Below are 24,552 nucleotides of genomic sequence, written 5' to 3' on the forward strand. Positions count from 1 at the left end.
TAGACTTGGTACACCAGTGGAATTCACAGTGCTGTGTGTGTGTCTAAATGCCAAAGGCCTGTATCTAATGCAAGACAGAGTGAAAATACTTTTCTTTCCTGCCTGAGTGTACATTGTGATAAATGCAGCTCTTCTGTAAAACACAGTAGATTCAGTGGTTTCTGGCAGAACAGCATTTAAAAAAAATGTTTAGTTATGCAACTCTGAATTTGGAGATAGGAGGAGGAGACTTCTCCAGAGTAGGTGGTGCTTCTGTTAAGCAGGAGCTTCACAAAACCTGAAAGCAGAGTGTCTCAGTAGAAAAGAAAACCACCTCAGGCTGTGAAGAAGGTTAGTACGGGGCAAGGGGACCTCAGCTATATGGTGACCCTTTCAGCCTCAGGATGCCTTAAATTCACTGCTTATAGGGATAATGTTTAAATATGAACAGAACTGCCGATAGCAGTATATTGCGCATGTTGAAAAGCTTGTATTATGCCTGCAAGTTTTCAGACCTTTCTTTGCAGACTGTTGATGTGAATGAGCTGGGAAAGAAATGTTACATTTGAATCTATTAAAGATGCATGTTGTAGATTAGGAAGTGCTATGAGTGAGAGTACATAATGTGGGGGGGGGGAGAAGAAAAGTTTAAATTTGCGTTAGATGTACAACAGTGAACTGTATAAGCCTGAATGGGCATGCCTGGATGTTGAACCGCCACATCTGATCAAAGCCAAGAGAGAATGATCTCCCCTGCTGTGAAATCCTCTCCCTGTGTATTGGGGGTGGGGAGGATGTTCCCTGCATATTATATTCCTGTGGAAGGGGATTTCTCTTTGAACAGAAGAAATTAATTGCTGTAAAAAGTTGGCGGGAATGCACTACAACTTCAAAGGGTTCGGGATATTTTGCATTCTCTCCTCAAACTTTACCATATTACTATAGTATGCACCAGCCCAAATGCTTTAAAAAAAAAAAAAAACCTACAAAAATGACCCTAAAGTTTTTGGTCTGCTTATGTGTGCAACACCACCTAGCAATCTGATGCTGGTATGACTCATCCACAGATGAATTCAGGGGAAGACAGTATTAACATGGAATGTTTATGCAGTCCGTCAGTGTTTAAAACGGTTCCCACATACAATCTTCACCACAGCACTGTAAGACAGGCTAAACCACTTCCTTCAGTGTTTTTTGGCTGTTATTTTAAAACACTTAGTATGTCTTCTTGTTGTGCAATGTGTATTCCTATGATACAAACACAGAGCATGTGTGAGTGAGCAACTGAGATAACGTATCAGAAAGAACAGACCATTAATGGTGGGTAGCAAGACCTCAACAGCCCTGGGAGCAGTATTAATCTGCATGGAAATAATGACAAATAGCAGAAGTTTCCAGTCCCTGGCATCTCCAGGTAAAATGATCAGGTAGCAGATGTGAAAGACTCTACCTGCAACCCTGTACAGCCACTGCCAGTCTGAGTAGGCAATACTGACCTTGATGGACCAAGGGTCTGATTCAGTAAGGCAGCTTCATGTGTTCATTATGAGAAACCTGGAAAGAGCCTCCCTCCCCCCTCTCCATTTCAGATGCCATATGATTCTTCTTTAGGACAACCTATACATCTGACAGGTTTTACTGGTGCTAGGCACTATGAAAATAGGTTTCTGTATTAAGCTTGCATGACAAAAGCATAGATCCTTGGGCTTTTTAAAGAAAAAACAGCTAAATGACCTGTGCACCTAACATATATAATACAATATTAATATGTTGTGGCAACAAATTATTCTACTTCTTTACTGTTCAGACTATATTTATCGACTGGTTTATAAAGCTTGATAAGAATCAAAAGATACTGCAATCCAAGCACTGACCTGCTCCACTTGGCTTGAATAAGGTATTTTCTGTCTGGCCCTTTATCATATAGATTGCAGAATGCATATGTGGTCTGGGCTTCACTGTCCCTCATTCAGAAATTTAAGCACTGGTGTCATCCATTTCTTGTTTTGACAGTCCTAAGCCACCATCAAGTGAGAAAAAAAGTCTACTTGTTATCTAAGCATGCTGCTCATCCTCATATTTCTGTGTAACTGTTACAGAATTCGGAGGAAGAAAATAATAATATTGAACGAATCGAGCACTCAAGCCAGGCTAGAATGTTGACAACCAGCTGAGCAGCTAGATGCCCACTGGTCTCTGTACCTGTTGTTTATGCTGTAGGGTAGGCAGATGGTTGATAGTACACTGCGAAATGGGGACTGTACCCCACTGGAATGAGCTAAGAAAGACATATGTAAGGAAGGTACTTAGGGCCACAGTAGATATTTCCTAGACCCAGCTCAGGTTCCCCACAGCCACGCTGGGGAGGAAGGGTTCCTGCCTTCCCCTCCAAACCCTTTTCCTAAGCAGAATCAGTACTGAGGGAGGAAGCAATTTCCCCATTTTTTACTGCTCCACATGGAGTATTCTATACATGTGGAGCAGCAAAAATGGGAAATAACTCCTCCCCCCTAATGCTATTTCCATGTGGGAAAAGGGCTTGGAGGGGAAGGCAGGAAGGAGCCCTTCCTCCTTGAGCAGCGGCATTCCAAGTCCAAGCTGACTCTACTTTATTTTTTAAGAGCCATTCCCCAGAGTTGCTTTGTGACTACAGGGAACCCAAGTTGGGTTTGAGGAACCTGGACCCAACCCTTTAAAAAAGTGAATGTCTAGTTTGTCCCTTGCTACTGCTGGACATTATCAACAAAGAGCATATGGGCTCAAGGATTCGGCACATGGTGCAACTCACCCATCTCTTGTAGTGAATTGCACAGAAATTTCTGTCAGCAGTTTATGCTTGGGCAGCTCCATGGAGATCTGATCCTGCAAAGCAAAGGGACTTATGAATTATTTGGAGGGGAGTAGGTGAAGGGCTGTTGAACAATAGATTGCAGAGTGCAGACCCATGTTATAAGGAAGTGATATATTTTTACCAGTCAGAGTTTGATGCAGGGGAGTCTCCTCCCTTGCTTATGGCATGTGTGGGGTGCATTGAAGATATGGGCGACTCAGGTTGGCATTTGTGACCTCAGGGGTATTTATGAAGTTTCTGAGCAGAGCACTATTAGCAATATGCTGCATTTCATCCTGTTTAGAGTTCTCATACTTGACTGTTTATGCAAAGTGGCCTTTCTTTAGAGTTCCCATTACCAAAAGCTCCCCATTATGTGGGTGTTTTCTAAATTTGCATGATACAAGGGTCAGAAAAGTGTTTTGCCAGCCAGATGAAGCTCATAATTTCCATCCTCATCAGTTCTCTCTGTGTCCTTAGGAGTGGGCTCAGGATTCCATGCCAATTGCCCTAAATCCTATTCTTGTAAGTGATGCGAACTAATAATAACAATTTTAATGAGACAAATGCAAGGAAAAATGAATATATTTTGCTGTTAAATGCAGACACTAAGTAGTTAAATTCTTAACAAAGTTACAGCAAGCATAGAAACAAAATATCCTGTATATTCTGTTCCCTGTCCAGAAATTCACGCACTTATGTGCCAAAGCATGTGGGCAAATAAAAGAACAGGCCCAAATTATTACATATTGGGGGAGAAAAATTCAATCCCCAGGTTTATATGATACATACAAGCTCCTAATTTTAAGAACAGAAAGAATAAATTATGTATGTCCAATGCTTCTTTGATCCTAAGGAATGTTGATCAATTTTATTTCCAATTTGGAAACATCAACTATTGAAAATAATTTCAAGATGTGAACTTGAAATCTTGGTTTTTAAATTAAGGCTGCCAAGCCCACACTGGGAGCAGAGAATCCTCTACCCCCAGATCCCATTTCATGCTATTGCTTGGGGTACCAGTGAGACAAAAGAATACTCCCCAAAACCCAGAAGTAATGCCATAGATTTTACCACAGAGTTTCTGGCTATTACTAGAGAGAGATGACGTCACTTCTGGGTTTTCCCTGGAAGTGACATCACACCATTGCTGACAATGCCCCTCCCCCGTATGTCCTTGTCCCACTGGTTGACAGGCCATGCCAGGCCATGGCCACAACTGGCAACCCTGTGTTTAATCCATCTTGAATTGTAACAAATTGTTTGGTTTGTCTCCTACCATTTACTTTTAGTCTTACAATAAACAGTTCAGATACGTAGAGCTGGTAGTGTTCTTTGGAACGGTAGTATGTTTACTGTTCAAAGAATAATAAAGGCACAGCAACAGTTAATCCATGCATTCTAAAGATCAATGAGAATCTGGGTGGGGTAATGTCAGCAGGCTTTGGATTAAATGTCTACATTTCACCAGGCCTTTGAGCTCTAATAACTGTGACCCAACCAGTTATTTCTTTACAACAACGCCCAAAGTACTGCTCTTTTCTCTCCAGAATCCCCCTTTGTATCACATATTTCCATTAAAAGCAGTATGATCTGAGGGAATTTCACACAGTTCCTGACCTGTTTATTATAGGTTAACTGTTGGCACCTAATCTATAAAATTCCAGTGGTTGCTAAATAATCCACCTGAGTCTCAGCAAGAAAGGGACACTATAGATGAAGTAAGTCAATTAATGAAAAACTATATAAGTGCTTGCTGACAACATGATAACCATCTTCAAGTGCTTGAAGGGCTGTCATATAGAAGATGGTTCAGAGTTGTTTTCTGTTGCCCCAGAAGGTCGGACCAGAACCAACAGACTGAAATTAAATCAGAAGAGTTTTTGGCTAAACACTAGGAAGAACTTCCTGACACTTAGAGTGGTTCCTCAGTGGAACAGGCTTCCACAGGAGGTGGTGGGCTCTCCTTCTTTGGAGGTTTTCAAACAGAGGTTAGATGACCATCTGACAGCAATGCTGATTCTGTGATCTTGAGAGGGAGGGCAGGAAGGGTTGCCTCAGTGCTTAGTTCTTGTGGCCCTTTCTTACACACCCAGGAAAATGCTGATCACCACTTTCGGTTCAGGAAGCATTTTTTCTCCAGGCCAGTTTGGCTGGAGATCCTGGAGGTTTTTTGTCATCTTCTGGGTGTGGAACAGCAGTCACTGGGGGTGTGGAAGAGGAAGTATTTGTGGATTCCCTGCATTGTGCAGTGGGTTGGACTAGATGACCCTGGAGACCCTTCCAACTCTATGATTTTATGAAGAATATGCATAAGCAGGGGTCATTTCCTGCAGGAGCGCGCAGGAGCAGAGCTCCGGCAGTAAAGAGCCCAGAGGGCGGGCACATGCAACAAGCCCCACCCCCTGCTCCCAGCAGCCCTCAGTCAGAGCAAGAAGCAGCCAGGTAAGCTGCAGAGCCCCACCCCCCAGCCCAAAACAGTCCAGTGGCACCTTTAAGACCAAGTTTTATTCAGGTACAAGCTCTCCCTCCTCTTTGAAGACAGATCTGCACGTCCCCCCCCCCCAATAGCTAGCAATCCAAAACAGTCCAGTGGAGCCTGAGTGGTGGGTGTTGCCTTCTGACACACTTCCGGTGGTGTCAGGATGTGTGGCATATGCAAATAGGTTATGCTAATGAGTTGTGCTAATGAGCTCCTGCACCTCTTTTTCTACAAAATGACCCCTGTCAGCACAAGGTTTCATTTAACCAGAGAACAATTATAATTGAACATGAAGCTGCCTTGTACTGAATCAGATAAAGTTCCGTATTGTCTACTCAGACTGGCAGCGGTTCTCCAGGGTCTTAGGCAGCCAGAGGTCTTTCACATCACCTACTGCCACTATAACTGGAGATGCCAGGAATTGGATCTGGGACCGCCTGTATGCCACACAGATGTTCTCCCACTGAGCCACAGCAGCAATATTACACAGAGATTGTGGGGGTATTGCATCTAATTCTGAATTGGGTCCTAGAGTATAAATAAGAAAATCCACACAATGGGGCCAGGGACAGATAGGAAAGAATGTTCTGCAAGCCTAGGGAAGATCCCAGGTTTGCAGGAAAAAAAGTATATAATGTAATTTTTTAAAAAATAGAATATACACTCTGAAATCTTGGTGGCCAATAGTTAATCAAAGTCTTCAGCAAGAAATAGAAGTCTTTATCATTATAGATATTCTGTTAATTTTAAAAAAATACTGATTCAGATTAAATTTCAAGATTATCCTTCCCCCCCCCCCCTTTGCATTATACAGATCAGGAAATCATCAACTCAGAAGCATCATGTCTGGGAAACCCAAACTTACCTACTTTAAAGGAAGAGGGCGAATGGAATCCATCCGGTGGCTGCTGGCAGGAGCTGGAGTTGAGGTTAGTTGGGGTGTGTGTGCATGTGTGCGTGCGTGTATATTGAAATCCGTGTTCTTGTTTGCTCTGAAACATGAACTGTGGATTGCCAATTTCATGGCTCACATTTTTAACCATGCAAAAATGTAGCTGTTAAAAGAACCTACATAAAATGTAAGAATATATAATTTCTCTCACAATTTTTTTTTGTACAGTTTGATGAAAAATTTTTGGAAACAAAAGAACAGTATTTGGAGCTCATCAAAGGTAACCTTTATCACCACTGTAGCACTCAAAGTGTGTGGGGGGGAGGTAGAGGGATGGTTTCTTTTCATATTAGGACAGACTTGGACCATTCCCGCAAAAGAGCAAACCCCCCACATCGGTGTTCTTAAATAATCAAAGTTTGCTAGTTGAGCCTGTGGTCAATCCACCAACAGGAGTTCATCAACTCAGAAGCATGATGTCTCTGTAGAAACGATGTACTAACAAGCCTGAATTAGATGTTAACACGTTGAAATTATTACTGTCAGTTATCAATAATTTCCAAGAATAGAGTTTCTTTAAATTAAATCAAAAACTCTAATGAATGTGGCCCGATACAAGGCATCTTACCTTCAAAAAAGTAATCAGATATTTTTGTTGGGTATCATGTACACTTTCTCATGACAGAAGTCTGTAGAAATGCTGGTGGTCAGTAGGGTTGCCAGGTCTCCTACTATCGTGGGAAATCTCCTGTTGGAAACCCCCATTTCCTGCCACCGTTCCATCAGCTGCCAGAAGAAAAAACAATTAGAAATCGTTGTTGGCACAACAGTGTGATGTCACTTCTGGGCAAAACCTGGAAGTGACATCCTGCCACTCTAAGAATCACCAATAACTCTGTGGCTTTACCATATAGTTTCCAGTAATTCCTAGAGCGGCATGACTGGGTTTTCCCCAAAAGTGAAGTCACATAAATAGGACACCCATGTCCCCACCCCTTGTCTCTCACTGGATGCCAGCCAATGCCTGGCTACCCTGGTGAGCAGACTTCTGAGCAACCCCAGCATTGCCTATTTCCGTTTTCTAGCCTTGCCCAGGAGACTGATGTTTGTGGAACTTGGAATGACAGAGGGCAGGCGCTACAATAACAGGCACACAGAACCAAACTACACATTCTAGTAGTTTTTAATGAGATGGGTTCCCCACGACCCTGCAGTAGTGGTGAAGAATTGTTTTTTTAAAATAAAGGAGAGCCTGTTTGGGCTTGGAACACCACCAGGGGAAGAGGGCTCCTGCCTCCCACTCCAAGGCATTTTCCTGAATGGAAACAGTACTGGGGGGGGGGGGATTATTTCCCCATTTTTGCTGGTAACTAATTTTTTTTTTAATAACCAGAAAAAAAATCGGCAAGTGACTCTAATTCATATTTATTCTGATTAAGTTCACTATTTAAATTATCTGCAAGTCTATTCCTTATTACTGTGATCAATTATCATTTGAGGTGAAAGTCATATTAGTTTGCAACCCAGGATGCCTTCTTTGGGATTATAAATAACATGACTAGTCTTCTCCCCAAGACATGTTTTTCTGACTTCTCACAGTACAAGGATCTGGTTTAATCTCTTAGACTAAAATGACAACTATGTTACTTTGGAGCAGCCCTGTTGACTTGAATGGGACAGTATTTAGAGAATGAGTTATCATCTTGCTGTAACATACCCTTTCTGAAATGTTTTTCTTGGCATACTACCTTTTTGGGTAGATGAATACATATCGAATCCAGGTTCTGCCTTTAAAACGGTCTGAGCAAGTGCAAATTTGCCCAGATACAAAGGTGCTTTTGATTGTGGAGATCACAGAAAATCATCGAATCACAGGGTTGGAAGGGGGCCATACAGGCCATCTAGTCCAACCCCCTGCTCAATGCAAGATCAGCCTCGAGCATCCCTGACAACTGTTTGTCCAGCCGCTGCTTAAAGACTGCCAGTGAGGGGGAGCTCACCACCTCCCTAGGCAGTTGATTCCACTGTTGCACAATTCTTCCTGTAAAAGAGTTTTTCCTAATATCCAGCCGGTACCTTCCCACCCTTAATTTAAACCCATTATTACGAGGGCTGTCCTCTGCTGCTGCAACAGTAACCCTGCCCTCCTCTAATCCTGCCACCATTATGGCAAGTGGATTTTAAACAGGCCTGAAAATATGTTTCATTCAGTGTGAGAAGCAGCAACACATTCTGAACTATTGTGCACTACACCTGCTGCTGCCCTTTGTTTGGAGCCAGGACTCGCAGTGCTCAGATTTCAAACAGGGATAGCCCCCTTAGTTATTGTCTTAGAAGTCTCAAGTGTGCCATGCTTTGCTCCCTGTTTCTATTTAAGAGCACCCTAGGATGACCTCCTGCCTGAGTCTCTCTGCTATGACCATTTCCACTCAGGTTATGCATTCCAGGTTTGACGCTGTTGGGAAGTGAGTCCCCCTGCCCCCGCTTCCCAGCAGTATCTTGGTGCATTTGTGCCTCTCCTGTGGACACCTTGGCTTTCCTCCCAATTTTTCTCAAAACTGATTTGCTCCAAAGTTTTGGAAAAGATTGCAGCAAAGCCCGGATGACTACTGCATAGGTGGGAAAGGTTGGAAATTCCTCATCCTACCCACATGACAGCCATTTTTCCTGCCTATACCCACAGTAGCTATTTCCTCCCCCTGCTATCAGGGGGCTTTTCTGTTGACTGAATATCGTTATATCAATACAGTGGTACAACAATATGTGTCACAGGTTATCTGAATTCCTGGCTTTCATTTTTTTAAAAAAAACTCTAGCCTCTTTCATTGCTGAGACGTAAGAGGAAGGGCATATCTCCCCCAACAAAAGCTGTTAAAGACTTTTTTAAAAAATGAAAGTTGGGGATTCAGAGAACTTTATACAAATCATTATAAAGTGATGATGATATTCAATTTTTTTTAAACCCCTGAAAAAAGTCCTGGTGCCTCAGGTGGTTAGGAGACTGGGGCAAGGAAATCTTCTGTGTGGAAGCCCCATTGCTGTGGTGCCGCACTGGCAGCTGTAACAGCAGGGGGGGGGGACCACAGGAGCCTGTTGTGAAGGTCAGGGTTTTAAATGCAGTTTAATCAGAGGTAACATACTATGGCCCCTGCCACACGGCAGGGAAAACACCCGGCAAAGCGCAACATCAAAAAAGGACGCGCGGCCGATCCCACGGCCAGTTTGAGGCGCTCTACTTCGCAAGAACCACCCAGGTAGGTGGTTCTTTTTAGTGTGGGTTTTTGCGCGGAAGAGACAGATCGGGGACGGGCAGGCAACGATTCCCAGATGTTGCCGTGGGATCGCGCCCGTATGCTCCGCCCCCGTTCTGTCTCGCTCCCGGACCAAAACCCCTCGTGTGAACGGGGCCTATGTTGTTCAACCAGAGTGGTCTCTACCTCAACCATCTATGGACAGACTGAACACAAGTGGCGTTTAAATGCAGTTAATTTCATACAAAACAATAGGGAAACATGACAGAAATCGGTAATTTTTGTTCTTTATCAGAGATGGGGGGAAAGGATGTTTCGTTAAGAGACTTAAAGCTATTTACATATAACATACAGCTTTTGCTGGTCTTATTAAATTATAATATTTCAGTTGTCAGCTCCTGGCTGCACAGAACAGTTAACAGCCGGGCTTTAATTCTTGAGGCAAATATTGGTCTTCCCTCAGCGTTGATATTCTCACAATGTAAGCAGTCACTATGCTAGCATGCATTCCCACATGAATTTTATATGCTGCCTTTCCACCCATACAGAGTCCCCAAGGTGGTGAACAACAGGGCATTAAAACATTAAAAGCACACACACGCAACACATATCACAGTAACCAAGAACACAGCCATGGAGGAGGGACAATAGATGTTTACTGGGGGGGATATCAAACAGAGGGGAAAAATCATGTGCTGGCGAAAGGCAATGAGCAAGGGAGACAGATTAATCTACCTGGTAGGGGAGCTCCAAGGTTTCAGAGCCATGACCAAGAAGACTGCCATGCACCTAGCTGCAGCTGGTGGGGGCACCTGAAGCAAGACCTCTGAAGATGACTGGAGGAGACCCTGAGAGCTATACCATTTCCTGAAAAGGTGGTTTTACCTTACCCCTTGTAAGCATGAACTTAATCTCCAAAGCCACTGTTTTGGCCTGCTTACATACAAGACAGACTCTGAGACAGGATATCTGCAGTCTCACTCACTGAAGGGTTGAGACCCCATCTGATCTGAGCTGACAATCTAATAACTTTTTCTCTCTCCCTCCCCACTCCCATCTGCCTTCTTCAGTCATTCAAAAACCCTGATTAGCTGCTCTGCACACACACACTAAATGGCAGACAGGGGATTAGTGACTGATGGAAAGGGGCAGGACCTTTGCCCATCAGTTTCACTTGTCCCCATGTGAAAAACACCCCAGACTATATAGAAGCATAGAAGCAAGCAGCTGGCTGAAGAGACTGTCCCTGAGGTGGTAATGTGAGTGAACTTGAATAGAGAAACCAAAGCTGTGCTGACTAGACCAAACTGTCCTCCTCAGCAAGGTGCATAGCTTCAGAAAAACATGATGGAGAGATCTAAGTGGGAAGTTGTGGGGTGGGCCTTGAATAAAGGCAATCTTCCCTTCCTGGAGATTTCTAAAATGGCAGCCAGAGCAGCCCCGTAGCTAGGGGTTTTTTAGGGAGGGGGCCTTGGGGGGGGCCACCAGCTAATTAAATCAAAGGCTCCCGGGCAAAGGGGGGTCTGCTTGGTGCACACCCACACAGCCCCCACTAGAGCCAGGGCCAGCCCGAGAGGTTTCTGCGCCCTAGGCGAGGCCGCCTCGTGGTTCCCCCCTCAGATGCCAACCTCCTGGTGGGGCCTGGAGACCTCCCAGCTGGCCGCCTGTCTCACACCCACCCACGGGCCCCGAGCCTCTCTGGTCCCCCCTCTTCCTGACTGACCCTCCCTCCCCTCGTCGTGCATTTCCAAGGGGGGGCAGGAGTCTGCGCTCCTAGAGAGAACTGAGACGTCGGCAGTGCGTCACTTCCCACCATAGCCTGTCTTCATCTCCTCCCCCTGCACCATGCAGTGGGGAAGGGGGTGGGGTGTCCTCAGTGCAGGCAGCAGTCCCCATAGGGCAGCGATGGAGGGTTTTTTTTTGCAAGGCTGCAAAAGGGGCTCCAGAGAGGCTTGGGGGAGGGGGGGTGCGGTGGACAGTGAGCAGAGCAGCACTTTTGGGGTGGCCGACTCGGCCCTTTGCTTTTGGCGGGGCAGGGTGGAACCAATGCCACCCTCTCAGCTGCGGAGTCTTGTGAGCAAAAATCCTGCTTTGTGTGCATTTCCAGCATGAAAGTTGTGAGCGAGCGATTGGGCTCCTGCATAAATCAGTTTGCTCTGGAGCCACATCCTTCCTGAGCGGAGACCAACATGTGTGAGCTGGAGGCTGAAAAACGGTGAACTGTGGACGGAATCTTCTTTTTTTTTGCACGGCGCTGCTGCGTGGCTCGCTCGGTGCTCGTCCCTGGGCGGTCCCGGGGGACATTTTGGCCCCGAAGGGGGCGGCTAAAGGTCTGGGAGAGTGTCTCTCCCCCTGCCAGGTGCCGGGTGCTGGTTCCTCCCAGGTTGCCCCACTCCACTGAGCACTCCCCAGGAACTGGCACGGGCGCACAAAGGCCGGCGCAGAGCGGCATGCGTGCTGCTGCCGTGGCGAAAGGAACAGCGGGCGGCTTTGGGCAGGGTGGGGGTTTTTGGCGGGGGGCAGCAGGGGAATTGGCGCCCTGCTAGTATCTCCATCCTAGGTGAGATACTAGCATGCCTAGTGATAGGGCCGGCCCTGACTAGAGCCTTCCTCACTCCTTCCCTGAGCTGACAGCAGAAAGAGGTTGCAGGATCGGTACTCATACTGGTAGGCACTTGTGGGGTTAATTCCTCCATCAAGCTGGGAGCGGAGGAGTTGAAAGCAATCGGCTTGCTTTCCTAGTCAGCTGCAGCTCCTCCTTTCTTCCCTCGGAGCTCCGGAGTGCGTGAAGGAAAAAAAAACCTTCAGAAAGGGTTTTCTCTGCTGCTCCTTGCAAAATGCAAACTACTCGGAACTCCTCTAATCAGCGAGAATTAAAGTGCTCACCACCTTTTATTAGTTGCAGCTTTGCTTGGCAGAGAGAACAGGGAAAAAAATCCTTTTAAAACTCAAGCCTCTAAGAAAATCCAACAGGAGCGAACTGCTGCAATCCTACCAATGTGTGTGGGATTGTAGCAGCGAAGCTCCCTCTGCTGGATTTTCTTAGAGGTTTGCGTTTTAATAGGATTTCCCCCCCTGTCCTCTCTGTCAAGTTGCTGGGTCCTAAAGAGAGTCATCACATCGCAAACACGGAGATACCGGCTCTTCTTCGTAAGGCGATCCATCAGGGGGTGAAGGGGCCGGAGGGAGGGAGGCCTGCAAAAACAGTGGGAAGGCCAGGGCCCGTGGGCCCCACGTTAGCTATGGACCTGAGCCAGAGGGACCTATCACAAGACGCAGGAGGCATGAAGCCACTGGCATTCTTGTAATTCAAAAGGCAATCCTAAACCGGATGACTCAGAATCCAGCTCATGTCTATTACGCTGGGACTTACTCCCAGGAAAGTGTTCTTGGGATTGTACTATCAAGCACTGTAAATGAGGAAACTTCCCTCTTATTCTCTGACACGGGAACATTTGTTTCTTTGCCAGATGCATTGTCAATGCATGAGATGTACAGGTTTCATTCATTCTGTTTTGGGATATAATTATAAGGTTATGTTATGACTTGGTCAAATTTAGCCTGGCTATTTGGTTTCTGCCAGAAGGTGAAGCGCACACTCACTTGAATGTGCCTAATTAGAGTTAGATCTCGTTGTAGTTCCTGAATGCCACAGAATATCCTTTCACACCGCAGGACTGATCAAGATTTTTTCTTTTTCTTTTCTACAGGTGGACATTTGCTGTTTGATCAAGTTCCCCTAGTGGAGATGGATGGGCTGAAGCTGGTCCAAACAAAGGCCATTCTCAACTATATAGCAGGGAAATACAACCTCCATGGGAAAGACCTGAAAGAAAGAGCACAGTATTGTATCATCATTCCTCTCCCTATACTTTACAGCTTTTAAACAGTTAACATTACAGCTTTCACATGTGCTCCTCAATGTGCATGAAGCAGGTGAAGCAGTTGCTATTTGCCCCACAGGTACTGATGAGACGCATATAGATTTTCTCAACAGGGCAAATAGTGGCTCCCAGGGGCCACAAGGAGATGGTGTGAAGAGAAAGGCTTAAGCCCCATCTCCCTGCACACGGCATTCTTTATGTAAAGTAGGTCCACATACTTGAGAATGGAGTTTCTCAGCATAACATTTGTAGGACGGGTCTGATTCAATGGGGCCCAGGAAGGATGCAAGGAAAAAAGTGTAATGTGTGGCTAGGCCCTTATATCTGAAGAAGCTTATAACCAGAATAAAACGTTGTTGGTCTTAAAGGTGCTGCTGAACTCAAACTTTGTTCTGTTGCTTCAGACCAACAGGGCTGCCGACCTGGATCTAGGCCCTAAAAAGTTAAAGTGGGAGTCCCAAGCATGGTGCCCATGGGTGCCATGGTGCCTGGCAACACTTTACCTGGCACGCACCAAATATTTTTAGTAAGTGGGTGGAACCACACGGGGTTCTTGCCCAGAATGACTGCTGATTGGCCACTGGACTCCCAGAAGAACTGGTTGGCCACAGTATGTGATAGGATGCTGGACTAGATGGACCACTAGTCTGATCCATTAAGGTTCTTCTTATGTTCTTATTGACTTATCCACGGTCATCTAATGAGTTCATTGCAGAGAGTTGAATCAGGCTCTTCCTGTTTTCTAGATCAGTCTCTTAACCACTATGCTACAACATTGTGGTGTTCAGCGTGAATGGAGCAGGAAGAAAATTAGTAAATTTTGTACCAAATTTATTTTGTACCAAATTTATTTTGTACCATAAAAAAGACTGAGTTTGGGTACCTCTTCAAGGTTACTCTTAATTTGTTCTCAAGATTGAGTGATATGTATGCTGCATTGTCAGAGGTTCTTTGACAAAGCACTAAAACTAGCATGAGGACACACTGGGTGTTCTTGTGCCTATTCTCAGGGCTACTGCTGCACCAGAGGTTGCCCTCTGTAGTGGCTGGTCACCCCTTGCAGCCATGTTTTGGTGGGGAAGGATGGGAGCAGCAGTGAAGCTATGCCTTGTGTTTCTGGCACCAAAGCACAATTGTGTTTTTTCTTGGGGTAGAGCCTCCGGGAGAGAGTTGCAAGGCCAAGCTTGCCAGAAAGAAGATTTCACGTCGGTTGTGCTGCACAGGATGTTTCTTGAGATTCTCATACAGCTGATTTTATGTAATGTTACCCGTTCATTTGTGCAGGCTATTGAAAAGGGAAATGGATGATGAATCACTGAGAACTGCTGTGGCTGTAACGATGAATAATATACCTCTGTATGGTATAATGCTCCCTCATGGCGTGGCCAGGGGCCTTGTGTGGCGAGGGGGCTTGCGTGGTTCGAAGAGGCTATGGGCTATGCCATGGATGGCCACCCACGACGGACAGGCCACAGCAGAGAACTCAGACCAAGTGTGATCCACTGGAGAAGGACATGGCAACCCACTCCAGTATCTTTGCCAAGAAAACCCCATAGACAGTAACAAAAGGCTAGGGCTTGGCATGATGTGGTCCATGGGTTTGCGAAGAGTCAGACTCGACTGTGTGAATGAACAACAACAAAAATGTGTAGAGATTTGAACTTGTTGTGCTGTCATCACCATACTGGGACAGTTATTCGTGTTCTCTCAGGACTCAACTAGATGATAGGTGTGACCTAAGGCCACTTCCGCACTGTCATTTTTGTCACGCGTTTGTCCCTATTGCATCAGGGGTTTCCCCCCAAAATGTGTTTTGCTTTCTCTAGAAGTCCCAGGGGGAGCAAAACACATGTGGGAAAAAGGGGGGGGACCCAAAGCAATAGGGGGAAATGAGTGACAAAAATGACAGTGCGGAAGTTGCCTATGTCAGGGCAGGGGGTCTAAAATTTCCAAGTACTCTGGCTCAGGTGCATGGCATGGGAGGTGGGGCTTCAGCCTTCCCTCCTGTGCTGTTTCTGCATCCTGAAGCAGCTATAGAGAGCTCTTGTTTGTCCTGCTGTGGGGTGCCACACACTACACTCACAGAGCTCCACAGTGAAGAAAACAAGCCCCTCCCCAGGGCAGCTGATATGGCTTGGGGAAAGAGGGTGGGAGGGCAGGTTGAAGCCCCTCCTCCCCCTGTGCTGCACTTCCAAACTGGATCAGGCCCCGGAGCACTTGGAAAGAGTAGTTCCACAATGTTGCATGTGACTCCTCCACTTTTTTGTTGCAAATATTAGGCAATGTATACTGCCTTGAGCCCTTTGGGATAAAAATATGTAATAAACAAATTAAAAAAAATAAAACCAGAGGTTTATCAATCAGGTGTTCTAACAAGAACAATGTTTTAAAAGTTCAAGGCCTTGAAAGATATGAACTGGGATGTAGTTTCCTTGCATGTTATTAACTGACAGGGCAATCCTAAACAGAGTTGTATCCTTCTAAGCCCATTGACTTCAGTGGAATTAGAAGGCTGTAAATCTATTTAGCACTGTACTTTTAGACTTTTTACATGAACAGTCTAATAGATGCTAAAATGTACCTTTCTTTGCTAAGTAGACAGAGTGTTTAATAAGCTGCAATTTAAAATGTTTGGCTTGACTTTATTCTCCATCTCCTGTCTACGCAGAATTGACATGTATGTGGAAGGCACTATGGATCTGATGGGAATGTTTTTAATGTATCCGTTCTCTCCGCCTGAGCAAAGAGAGGCTCAGCTTGCCTCCATCATTGAGAAAGCCACAACCAGATACCTTCCGGTCTATGAAAAGGTGTGTCACAGTGATTTCTACTGTGTACTGCATATTACTCTGGACAGATGGTAGAGGCACTAGAACAGCAACAGAAACACAGGAGGCATATTTGTGCTAGCTCATTTTGGGCATCAGGTTTATTTCACTATATACTGGAACTCAGACAATATAGGGTGAGCTGAGCAAAGCTGTCAAAATAACAAACAAAATAACATGGAAGCTTGCTGGGTGAGTCACACGGTCTCAGCCTCACCTGCCTCATAGGATTGTTGTGAAAATAAGATGGAGGAGAAGAGAATGATGTAAGTCACTTTAGGTTCCCCCTGGAGAGAAAGGGAGGGTATAAATGAAGTAAATAAATACATCACTCCAAAGGTTATGTGTTTGGCTGGCTTTCTCACTGTGAATAAGGGATCAGGGTCTTGACAAAAGAATGACTGCACAGGTAGACTGAATCCACATATCTTTAGATATATGCTGTCATAACCAACCACAGCCTGGATTTGCAACATCCAATAATGTGTGGATCACACCCACACAAAGCCTTTGCACTTCAAGACACTGTTGGTGAGAAACAGTACTTTGGAATTCTGAATGAATGGAGTCGGGGGACATTAGGGAGAAGCGCAGATATCACCTTGGGGTACACACTGATCTCAGGAGCTGCAGTTTTCAACATCTGCTATGCACTAATGAATTCGCTTAAGCAAAGATAGAGCCACTTGGCTAATATAAGCCTTTTGGAGGCAACGGTAAAGATAGTCTAGAAAAATACTACATAAATATAAGCCACTCAAGGACACTGAGTGGAAGGCTGTGGCACACGTGACATCTGAAGCTTGTCCTAGAGTTGCAATGGTGTTATTTACCCAGCTTACCTTTTACCTAAACTAATGGCATTTTTGTCCTTTTCTAGGCATTGAAACAGCATGGACAGAAATTCCTTGTTGGTGATCACTTTAGCTGGGCAGATGTACAACTGATTGAAGCAATTTTAATGTTAGAAGAGAAAAAGTGTGATATTCTTGCACAATTCCCTCAACTACAGGTAATCAGTCAATATATCTAATTCTCAACATGGCCAAATCTGTGGATACTTAAATCTGGAGATTGGAGCCATGAACAAACAAGACCGGAGAAAAGCCTCACGTTTGCAAAAAAATCTGAAATCTTAAAAAAAAAAAAAAAACCCTTGGAGATTAACGCCCCCCGGATAATAGAAGCGGCACCAGTAGCTTTAAGAAACAAATACCCTCTGCAGTGGTCATTGTGGAGGTTGCTAGGCAGCCACAGTTTTGCCAGCATCAAGCCATGGTTTCTGTCAGTAAAATAAATGGTGAGCTCACTGGGGCCAGGACTGGCAGTAACCAGTGGCAGACCCAGCTGTTCACTGATATTCAACAGCAACCACCACCTGAAAGCCAGTGTGGTGTATTGGTTAGAGTTTCAGACTAGGATCTGGGAGACCCAGGTTCAAATCACAAGTCTGCTGTGGAAGCTCACTCAGTGACCTTAGGCCAGTAATCCATTCTCAGCCTGCTATACATCACAGGGTTGGTGTGAGGATACAATGAACAAGCGCAATGAAGTAAGCTGCTTTGGATCTCTGTTGTGGAGAAAGGCAGGGTATAAATGAAGTTAACAAAACTAAAGATAGGAGGCAGCCAAATAAATGAAAGGTTGGTTAGTGAGTGGAAAGGAGAGAAGAAAGCAGGGGAAACTGAAGATATGGGGGCTGCCAGGAAGTGTGGAAGAGGAAATAATGTAGGGGAAAATGAGATGCCCCCACAATTCCTTGCAGTTCCCCCACTTGTATATCTAATTCTTAACATGGCCAGATCTGTGGATACCTAAATCTGAAGACTGGAACTATGAACAGACAAGATTGATCTTTCTACAAACCTGGAAAATGCTCCAGGTTTGCAGAAAAATCTGAAACCTAAAAAAGGGAGGGTAAAAAAAACACCCAAATAATAGAAGGAACACCTGTTGCTTTAAGAAACTAACGCCTCAGTGGCCATTGCTAGGCAACTACAAAGTACAGCCAGGCTTCAAGACTTGGTTTCTGGCAGTAAAGGGGGGGGGGCTCTTCCCAGAGCTGTTTTGACCTTTGAAGGAGGAGACAGATGGCAGATGGAGTGGAAAAGGTAGGTGTTATGTCCTCTGACCGCCACCAGGTGACAGCGAATTCTCCGGAGCTTGAATCTGTACAAACAATAGGGACTAGGCTCCTAGTCTCTCCCATTGGGAACTTATAGGACCTTGGTGGGAGATTTGAACCCACCAATGGAACCTAGGGGTGTGTCCCCAGGTGTGTATATAGTTGGCCATACGGCCAGTAGTCCGTGTTCTTATTGTGTCCAGTGAAGTACTATGTTTCACAGCACGCTGTCTCGTGATCTCCAATGCGTCGAACCCACTACACAATAGTAGGGTTGCCAGCTCTTGTTTTTCTCCAGGGGAACTGATCTCTATCATCTGGAGATCAAACATAATACCAGATCTCCAGGCCCCACCTGGAAGTTTGCAACCTTAGAAAGAGGGCCCCAACCCTAGCCTCTCTGTCCCCACCCTTCAGAAGAAGACAGGACGAGACAGTCTGCTTGCCCTGTCCTACCACCAAAGGCCAGGCTCCCCAATTGTATGGGCTTGGGTCGGGGTGGGCACTTCCAGTCTCCCGGAAGTGGGCTGGGAGCCTCCCGCTGGCCAGGTGACTGCGCTTGGCAACCCTAAACCTCACAGGTTTCTTGTGAGGATAAAATGGAGGGCAGGAGAATGATGCAAGCTGCTTTTGGTCCCCCAATACACTGCCTGGACCATTTATAGACCATTTGGACCCAGTTTCCATGAGGGATGTTTACAAAATCATGAGATCTGTGAAGAGTACCCTACTTATGCCCTGGATCCATGTGCTTTGTCATGGTTTCCAGGAAGATGGTGTCAGCCATGAACAAACAAGACTGGAGAAAAGCCTCACGTTTGAAGAAAAATCTGAAATCTTAAAAAAAAAAAAAAACCTTGGAGATTAACGCCCCCCAGATAATAGAAGCGGCACCAGTAGCTTTAAGAAACAAATACCCTCTGCAGTGGTCATTGTGGATGCTGCCTGTTCTGCTCCCATCCTTTTTTAAAATTTAGTCTCTTTTCATTTACTTGTGCTTTGTTCCAGCTATGTTTTCCACTTGGTTCAGATTCTTGCAATCCAAATCCTGTTTAATTGTTTATTGGATCCTTTTGATTGTACTGCCTTACTCTGTGCAATCCGCCTTCAGTTCCAGTGGAAAAGGTGGACTATAAATATAATAAATAAGTTAGTAAATAAATGAATGAAGTAAATAAATAGTGAAAAAGACATGGGGGGCCGATAAAGGGTAGGTTGGCTTGTTGGCTGGTGGGTGGGAAGGAGAGAATGAAGCCGTGAAAGGGGAGAGGAGCCCTTGGAGCTCCCAGAAGGAGGAAAAGAGGAAACAATGGGGGAGGGGATACAGGGAGAAATGAGACGCCCTCCCCAAGTCCTTGTGGGTCTCCCACTTGTTCATTCTATCACTTGTGCATTATATATAGATCCCATACTGATTCAGACCTATGATTATGTGTAAAGTTCAAGTAATAGCCTAGACTTAGTAGTAGAACAATGCCCATCATGGAAAAGACTGATCCCATCCCTTCCCTTGCTTCCCAGAATTTCTGATGATGAAATGTAATGTGCTCAGAGGGGAGGGACAGAGAACAAGTTTGTTTTCTTTTCCTCCCTATCCTCCTGTAAGAGAGAAAGGAAGAGCTTGGTCCAATACCTGTCTCATGCTCGTATCATGGTGAGCTGGTTAGCCTTGAGCTGGGGAAGGGAGCTGAAAGATATTGTTGTTCCTTATTTCACACCCAGCTACCCCTGCTTCAGGAATTGTGCCCCTGACATTATGCCAAACTTGGGCTTGCCTGGCTTAACTGTGGTTTGCTGTGACATGTGTCCAAGTGTCTGATTACATGTGGCAACACCCTGCTACCACCTGACTATTTCTGAGACTACCTGCTTCATTGCTACCTTCTTATTTTCTTTTGCTTCCTTTATAGCCCATCTTTTCAGCAAAGACTTGAGGCAGATTACAAAAATCAAAAACCAGTAATACAATACAAAGTACAAGTACAATTTATAAAACAACAATACATACTATAAAAAACTATCTTGGTCCCTATCCTTTTGACAAGAGGTTTGCCATTAGCTGTCAGCTAGTTGTCATTTGAAGCTGGTTTGCACCAGCTAGGGTTTTGAAATGAACATAGCCTATCCTTCTCCTGGCTGAATCCAGCCCACAGAAAAGCAAGAACATGAATGGGATGGGAAAAGGGCAGTGATGGGGGAAGGAGGGAGAGTGAGAATTAATGCATTCATGAGGAGGCTACAGCAGAGGCTGCAAAGAATGGAAGGAATGCCCTGTGTGATTGCCACAGGCCAGATGAGCCTAAATGTCTCCAAAGAGGTGTGCCTTCTGCTACAATGAAAGGCCAGCCCATGAAGGAATACTTTACCAACAGAAGTGCAAGCAAAAACCAGTGCTTTCAAAGAAACCATCCAGGGATTCTGGGGGAGACAAGTGATAAAACTTAGAATGTGATCCATGGATTGCATGCATGTTTGGAAGGCAAACTGTGGTCTCATCCATAAATTACAGTTTTGTGCAACCTACGATTTGGCACAAACTGTGACTGAGTTCTAGTCTCTTCTTCTTTCTTGTAATGGTGGGTCTTTTGTGACAGATAAAGCTATTTTCCTCAGCACTGTAGCTGACAAGAGCATCTGTACCTGTTAACACTTGTCACTGTCATGCAGCTGTTTCAGGCACACACAAAAACCCCTTTTGTCTAAAATGGAGGTGGCAGCCCAACCAGGGCTATTTTTGGGCAGGAACGCACAGGAACAGAGTTCCAGCTGGCTCCTAAGTTGGCCACGCCCAGCAGGAACTCATTAACATAACAGGCCACACCCAACAGCAGAAACTCATTAGGATTGGCTACATTAGGGGGTGTGGCCTAACATGCAAAGGAGTTCCTGCTACAAAAAAGTCCTGGGTTTTGACAACAAACAAGGTAAACAGAATAACAAGCAAAAGGTGGGTGTGGCTGGATAACCACACTTCTGGTAACAGGGGGTGCGTCCTAATGTACTAATGAGCTATGCTGGCAGGGGTGTGGCCTAATATGCTAATGAGTTTCTGGTGTTGGGTGTGGCCTATTATGCTGATGAGTTCCTGCTGGGCTTTTTCTACAGAAAGAGCCCTGCCCAAACCCATTTCAGACAATTGTGTTTAGAACTAAGCTAGAAATCCAGAGTGATTCATACAGATTGTATAGGACACTGTGACCACAAGACAAATTGACACCATTTTACTAGGAGATTAAAAAATAAGGCCCAGGCTGATGGTGCAAAATCAAGTAAAAATATATTTTATTACTTAGTTAAATTTCCAAAAATTCCCTATGTGTTTCGCCACACGTTTTGCCAACAGGCTTCATCAGGGGAATCTGTTTGTCTTGCAGTAGTTCATCTTGCAGTAGACGAACAGATTCTCCTGACAAAGCCAGTTGGAATAACTGAGTTTTTATATTATTATTTTTTTTTACCTGATTTTGCACCATCATCCTTGGCCTTATTTTTTAATTTCCTGTGACTGGTGCAGCTCTTTATTTCTGTTGTACCATTTTATTAGCATATATTTGGGGAATTCTTTCTTAAAACTGACAGACACTATCCAGATTAATTTTCCACACTGGTCTTGTGATACCAAGCCCATTGCGAAGTACGCTATTTGAGTTTTTGTCATTATTTATTAATTAAAATATTTATACCCAGCCTTTCTTCTTGATTCATGGCAGCTACTGGGTAACAAGCATGCTCTTGGGAACAGCCAAATGGTGAAAGCTTATACACATTGCTCAACTGCCAGGGAGCAACTGTAGAGAAATGGGCAGTGAGAACATGTACTGGAGAATGTGTAAAAGGGGGAGGTTAGTCATGGCTGATTCTTGCTGGATTGGGTCCAATCATATTGCAGTACATTCAGTTCTAACAGTTGGGAAGATGCAGCATTGATATGGGAATATCCTACATGATCCTACCTTACGATACAATACTAAACAGAGTTGCACACTTCAAAACCCATTGATTTCAGTGTGCTTAGAAGGATGTAACTGTGCTTTGGACTGTACTGTTAGATGCTCGCACTACAGTGTGGAACCATGCCACACGTGGACAACATCCAACTCCATTCTTTGGTTATATAGCAAGAAGGTTCTGTTTGTGATGGCTGGTTTACTTTGGAAGAGTTGCCGATGTTATATAGAATATGCTTTAAACTGAGCCTTTAAAAGGGTTTTGTGCAGACTGAAGCAGTTCTGTTAGTGTAACCTCACATTAGCTTCCTTTTTTACCTTAGGCTTTCAAAGCAAGAGCATGCAACATTCCCACCATTAAGAAATTCCTGCAGCCTGGGAGCCCAAGGAAACCACCCCCCGATGAGGCATATGTAGCCACTGTGAAGAAGATTCTCAGCCTTGGCTAAGAATTGCATCAAGCATCAAGAACGCCTGTCAGTGTGCCTGGAAATGCTAAAAATCAGAAGGCAGTTAAATGAAATGATCACCTGCATAGTTAAAAGCAATACATGAGAATGAAGAATGTTGAGCAACTGTTGTTTCTTAGAGTGTAGCTTGCTTTACAGGGTGTTCAATTATTTCAATTAAAGTGTTCAATATAAAGAGAATGTTTTACCCATTCTGGAAAATATCAAATATATTTTTTCTGCTATATCTCATATGAAGTGGGAATTATTTCGAATCCAAAAACACATTTGTATGTTTGCCTTTGGATGCATGGCTGAATACTATTGACTGACCCAACATACCACCAATGAGCACACAAAAGCTGGTGTTGATGTGGCAAGGAGGTCATACCCCTAAAAGAGGCAAATTACACCACTGTCAAATTTGGGATGCAACAGTGTAATCCTAAACAGCATTACACCCAAATCCATTAGGTCAGAGGGGTGCAATTTTGTTCAGGGTTGCATTGAAAATTATATTTCTGAAAAGAAATATCTGATATATATAATTGCCCTAACACGTTGGCCATTTCCAGCTCTCCCATTGGCTCTGCTTTGCAAAGCAGTTAGAGCTTCAGAGCAGGGTCTGCCAGACCCAGGTTCTTGCTGTGGAAGTTGAGTGGGTGATTTCGGACCAGTCACACACTCTCAATCTAAGCTACCTCAGAGAGTTGTTGTGCAGATCAAAAGGGGGAGAGGAGAATGATGTGAGCTGCTTTGGTCTCCACTGTGGAGAAAGACTGTACTTTTCCTCCTGGGGAACCATTGCTGCACATATCCAGGTGACGGGTGGAGAGCACTCAGAATTAAAACTGCTCTCCAGATGGCAGAGATCAGCTACCCCAGAAAAAACAGCTGCTTTGCAGGGTGTACTCTGTGTCATTATACCCTGCTGAGGTCCCTTCCCTCCTGCTTGGGTCCCCACTGTGGAGAAAGACTGTAGTTTTCCTAGGTAGATGCTGCGTGGGGGGGGGGAGATGGAAAGCTGAAGTCAGAGGGGCAGATAATGGTAGGTTGATGGTTGGCTGGGAAGGAGATAGGGTTGCCACCTCCAGGTTGTGAAATTCTTGGAGATTTGAGGGGTGGAGCCTGGAGAGGGTGGGGTTTGAGGAGGGGTGGGTCCTCAGAAAGGTACAATGCCATAGACTCTACCTTCCAAACCAGCAATTTTCTCCTGGGGAAATGCTGTTGCCAATCTTCAGGGGAGGACTGGAGAACACTCAGAATTAGAACTGCTCTTCAGATGGCAGAGATCAGTTCCCTTGGATAAAATGGTAAGCTCTGTGACATTATACCCTGCTGAGATCACCACAGCAAATTGACACTGAGTGCCCAAGGCCAGGTCACCTGCCCAGAGACTCTTTCTAGAGACAGTTGTATTTATTTCCATAACGGGTCTTATTCCAAGTTAAAACATAAAACAAGAAGACCAAAAAATAAAATTTTAGAAGTCAACCTTTCATATCACCTGCTGCCTGGTCCTTCTAACTAGAGATGCTGGGGCTTTCCACATGCCATGCAGATGCTCTGTCACTGAGCCACAGATTTTCTTTGAGAATATGAGATAATGTAGAATATTGCCTGGGTGGCTAGAAGATTCTGGCAGTATCTAGCAGCTGTGAAAACAATGCTATTACACATAGCATGATTACTATTAGAAGTCATGATGAACCTGCATTTGTGACTTTGGCCTTTGAGCAGAGAGAGTGTGGACCTGGAACATGGTGGTAGAAAGTGCCGTCAAGTCACTGCAGACTTATGGTCACCCTGTAGGGTTTTCAAGGCAAGAGATGTTCGGAGGTGGTTTGCCATTGGCTGCCTCCTTGTCTCTGGTATTTGTTGGAGG

General features: G+C 44.9%; 1 protein-coding gene across 1 annotated transcript; it reads left to right on the plus strand.

Moving 5' to 3' along the window:
* The first annotated feature begins 292 nt into the window (after nt 1–292).
* LOC107113276 (glutathione S-transferase-like) lies at nt 293–22,789 on the plus strand. The gene is made up of 7 exons (XM_015414586.1): nt 293–330; nt 6,106–6,220; nt 6,412–6,463; nt 13,145–13,277; nt 15,987–16,128; nt 17,027–17,158; nt 22,542–22,789. Exons 2-7 carry the CDS (start codon nt 6,134–6,136, stop codon nt 22,665–22,667), a joined length of 672 nt encoding a protein of 223 aa, XP_015270072.1. The 5' UTR covers nt 293–330; nt 6,106–6,133; the 3' UTR covers nt 22,668–22,789.
* The last annotated feature ends 1,763 nt before the right edge of the window (nt 22,790–24,552 follow it).

The sequence above is a fragment of the Gekko japonicus genome, unplaced genomic scaffold, assembly GCF_001447785.1.
Source record: "Gekko japonicus isolate JY-2015 unplaced genomic scaffold, Gekko_japonicus_V1.1 scaffold671, whole genome shotgun sequence".
In the NCBI taxonomy this organism is placed as follows: Eukaryota; Metazoa; Chordata; class Lepidosauria; order Squamata; family Gekkonidae; genus Gekko; species Gekko japonicus.

What these genes read in the sequence shown, in the direction of transcription:
- LOC107113276 (XM_015414586.1), top strand. Translation starts at nt 6,134, where the DNA reads ATGTCTGGGAAACCCAAACTTACCTACTTTAAAGGAAGAGGGCGAATG. An exon ending in ACCTTCCGGTCTATGAAAAG is followed by an intron (nt 16,129 to 17,026) that starts GTGTGTCACAGT and finishes GTCCTTTTCTAG; the next exon opens with GCATTGAAACAGCATGGACA. An exon ending in CACAATTCCCTCAACTACAG is followed by an intron (nt 17,159 to 22,541) that starts GTAATCAGTCAA and finishes TTTTTACCTTAG; the next exon opens with GCTTTCAAAGCAAGAGCATG.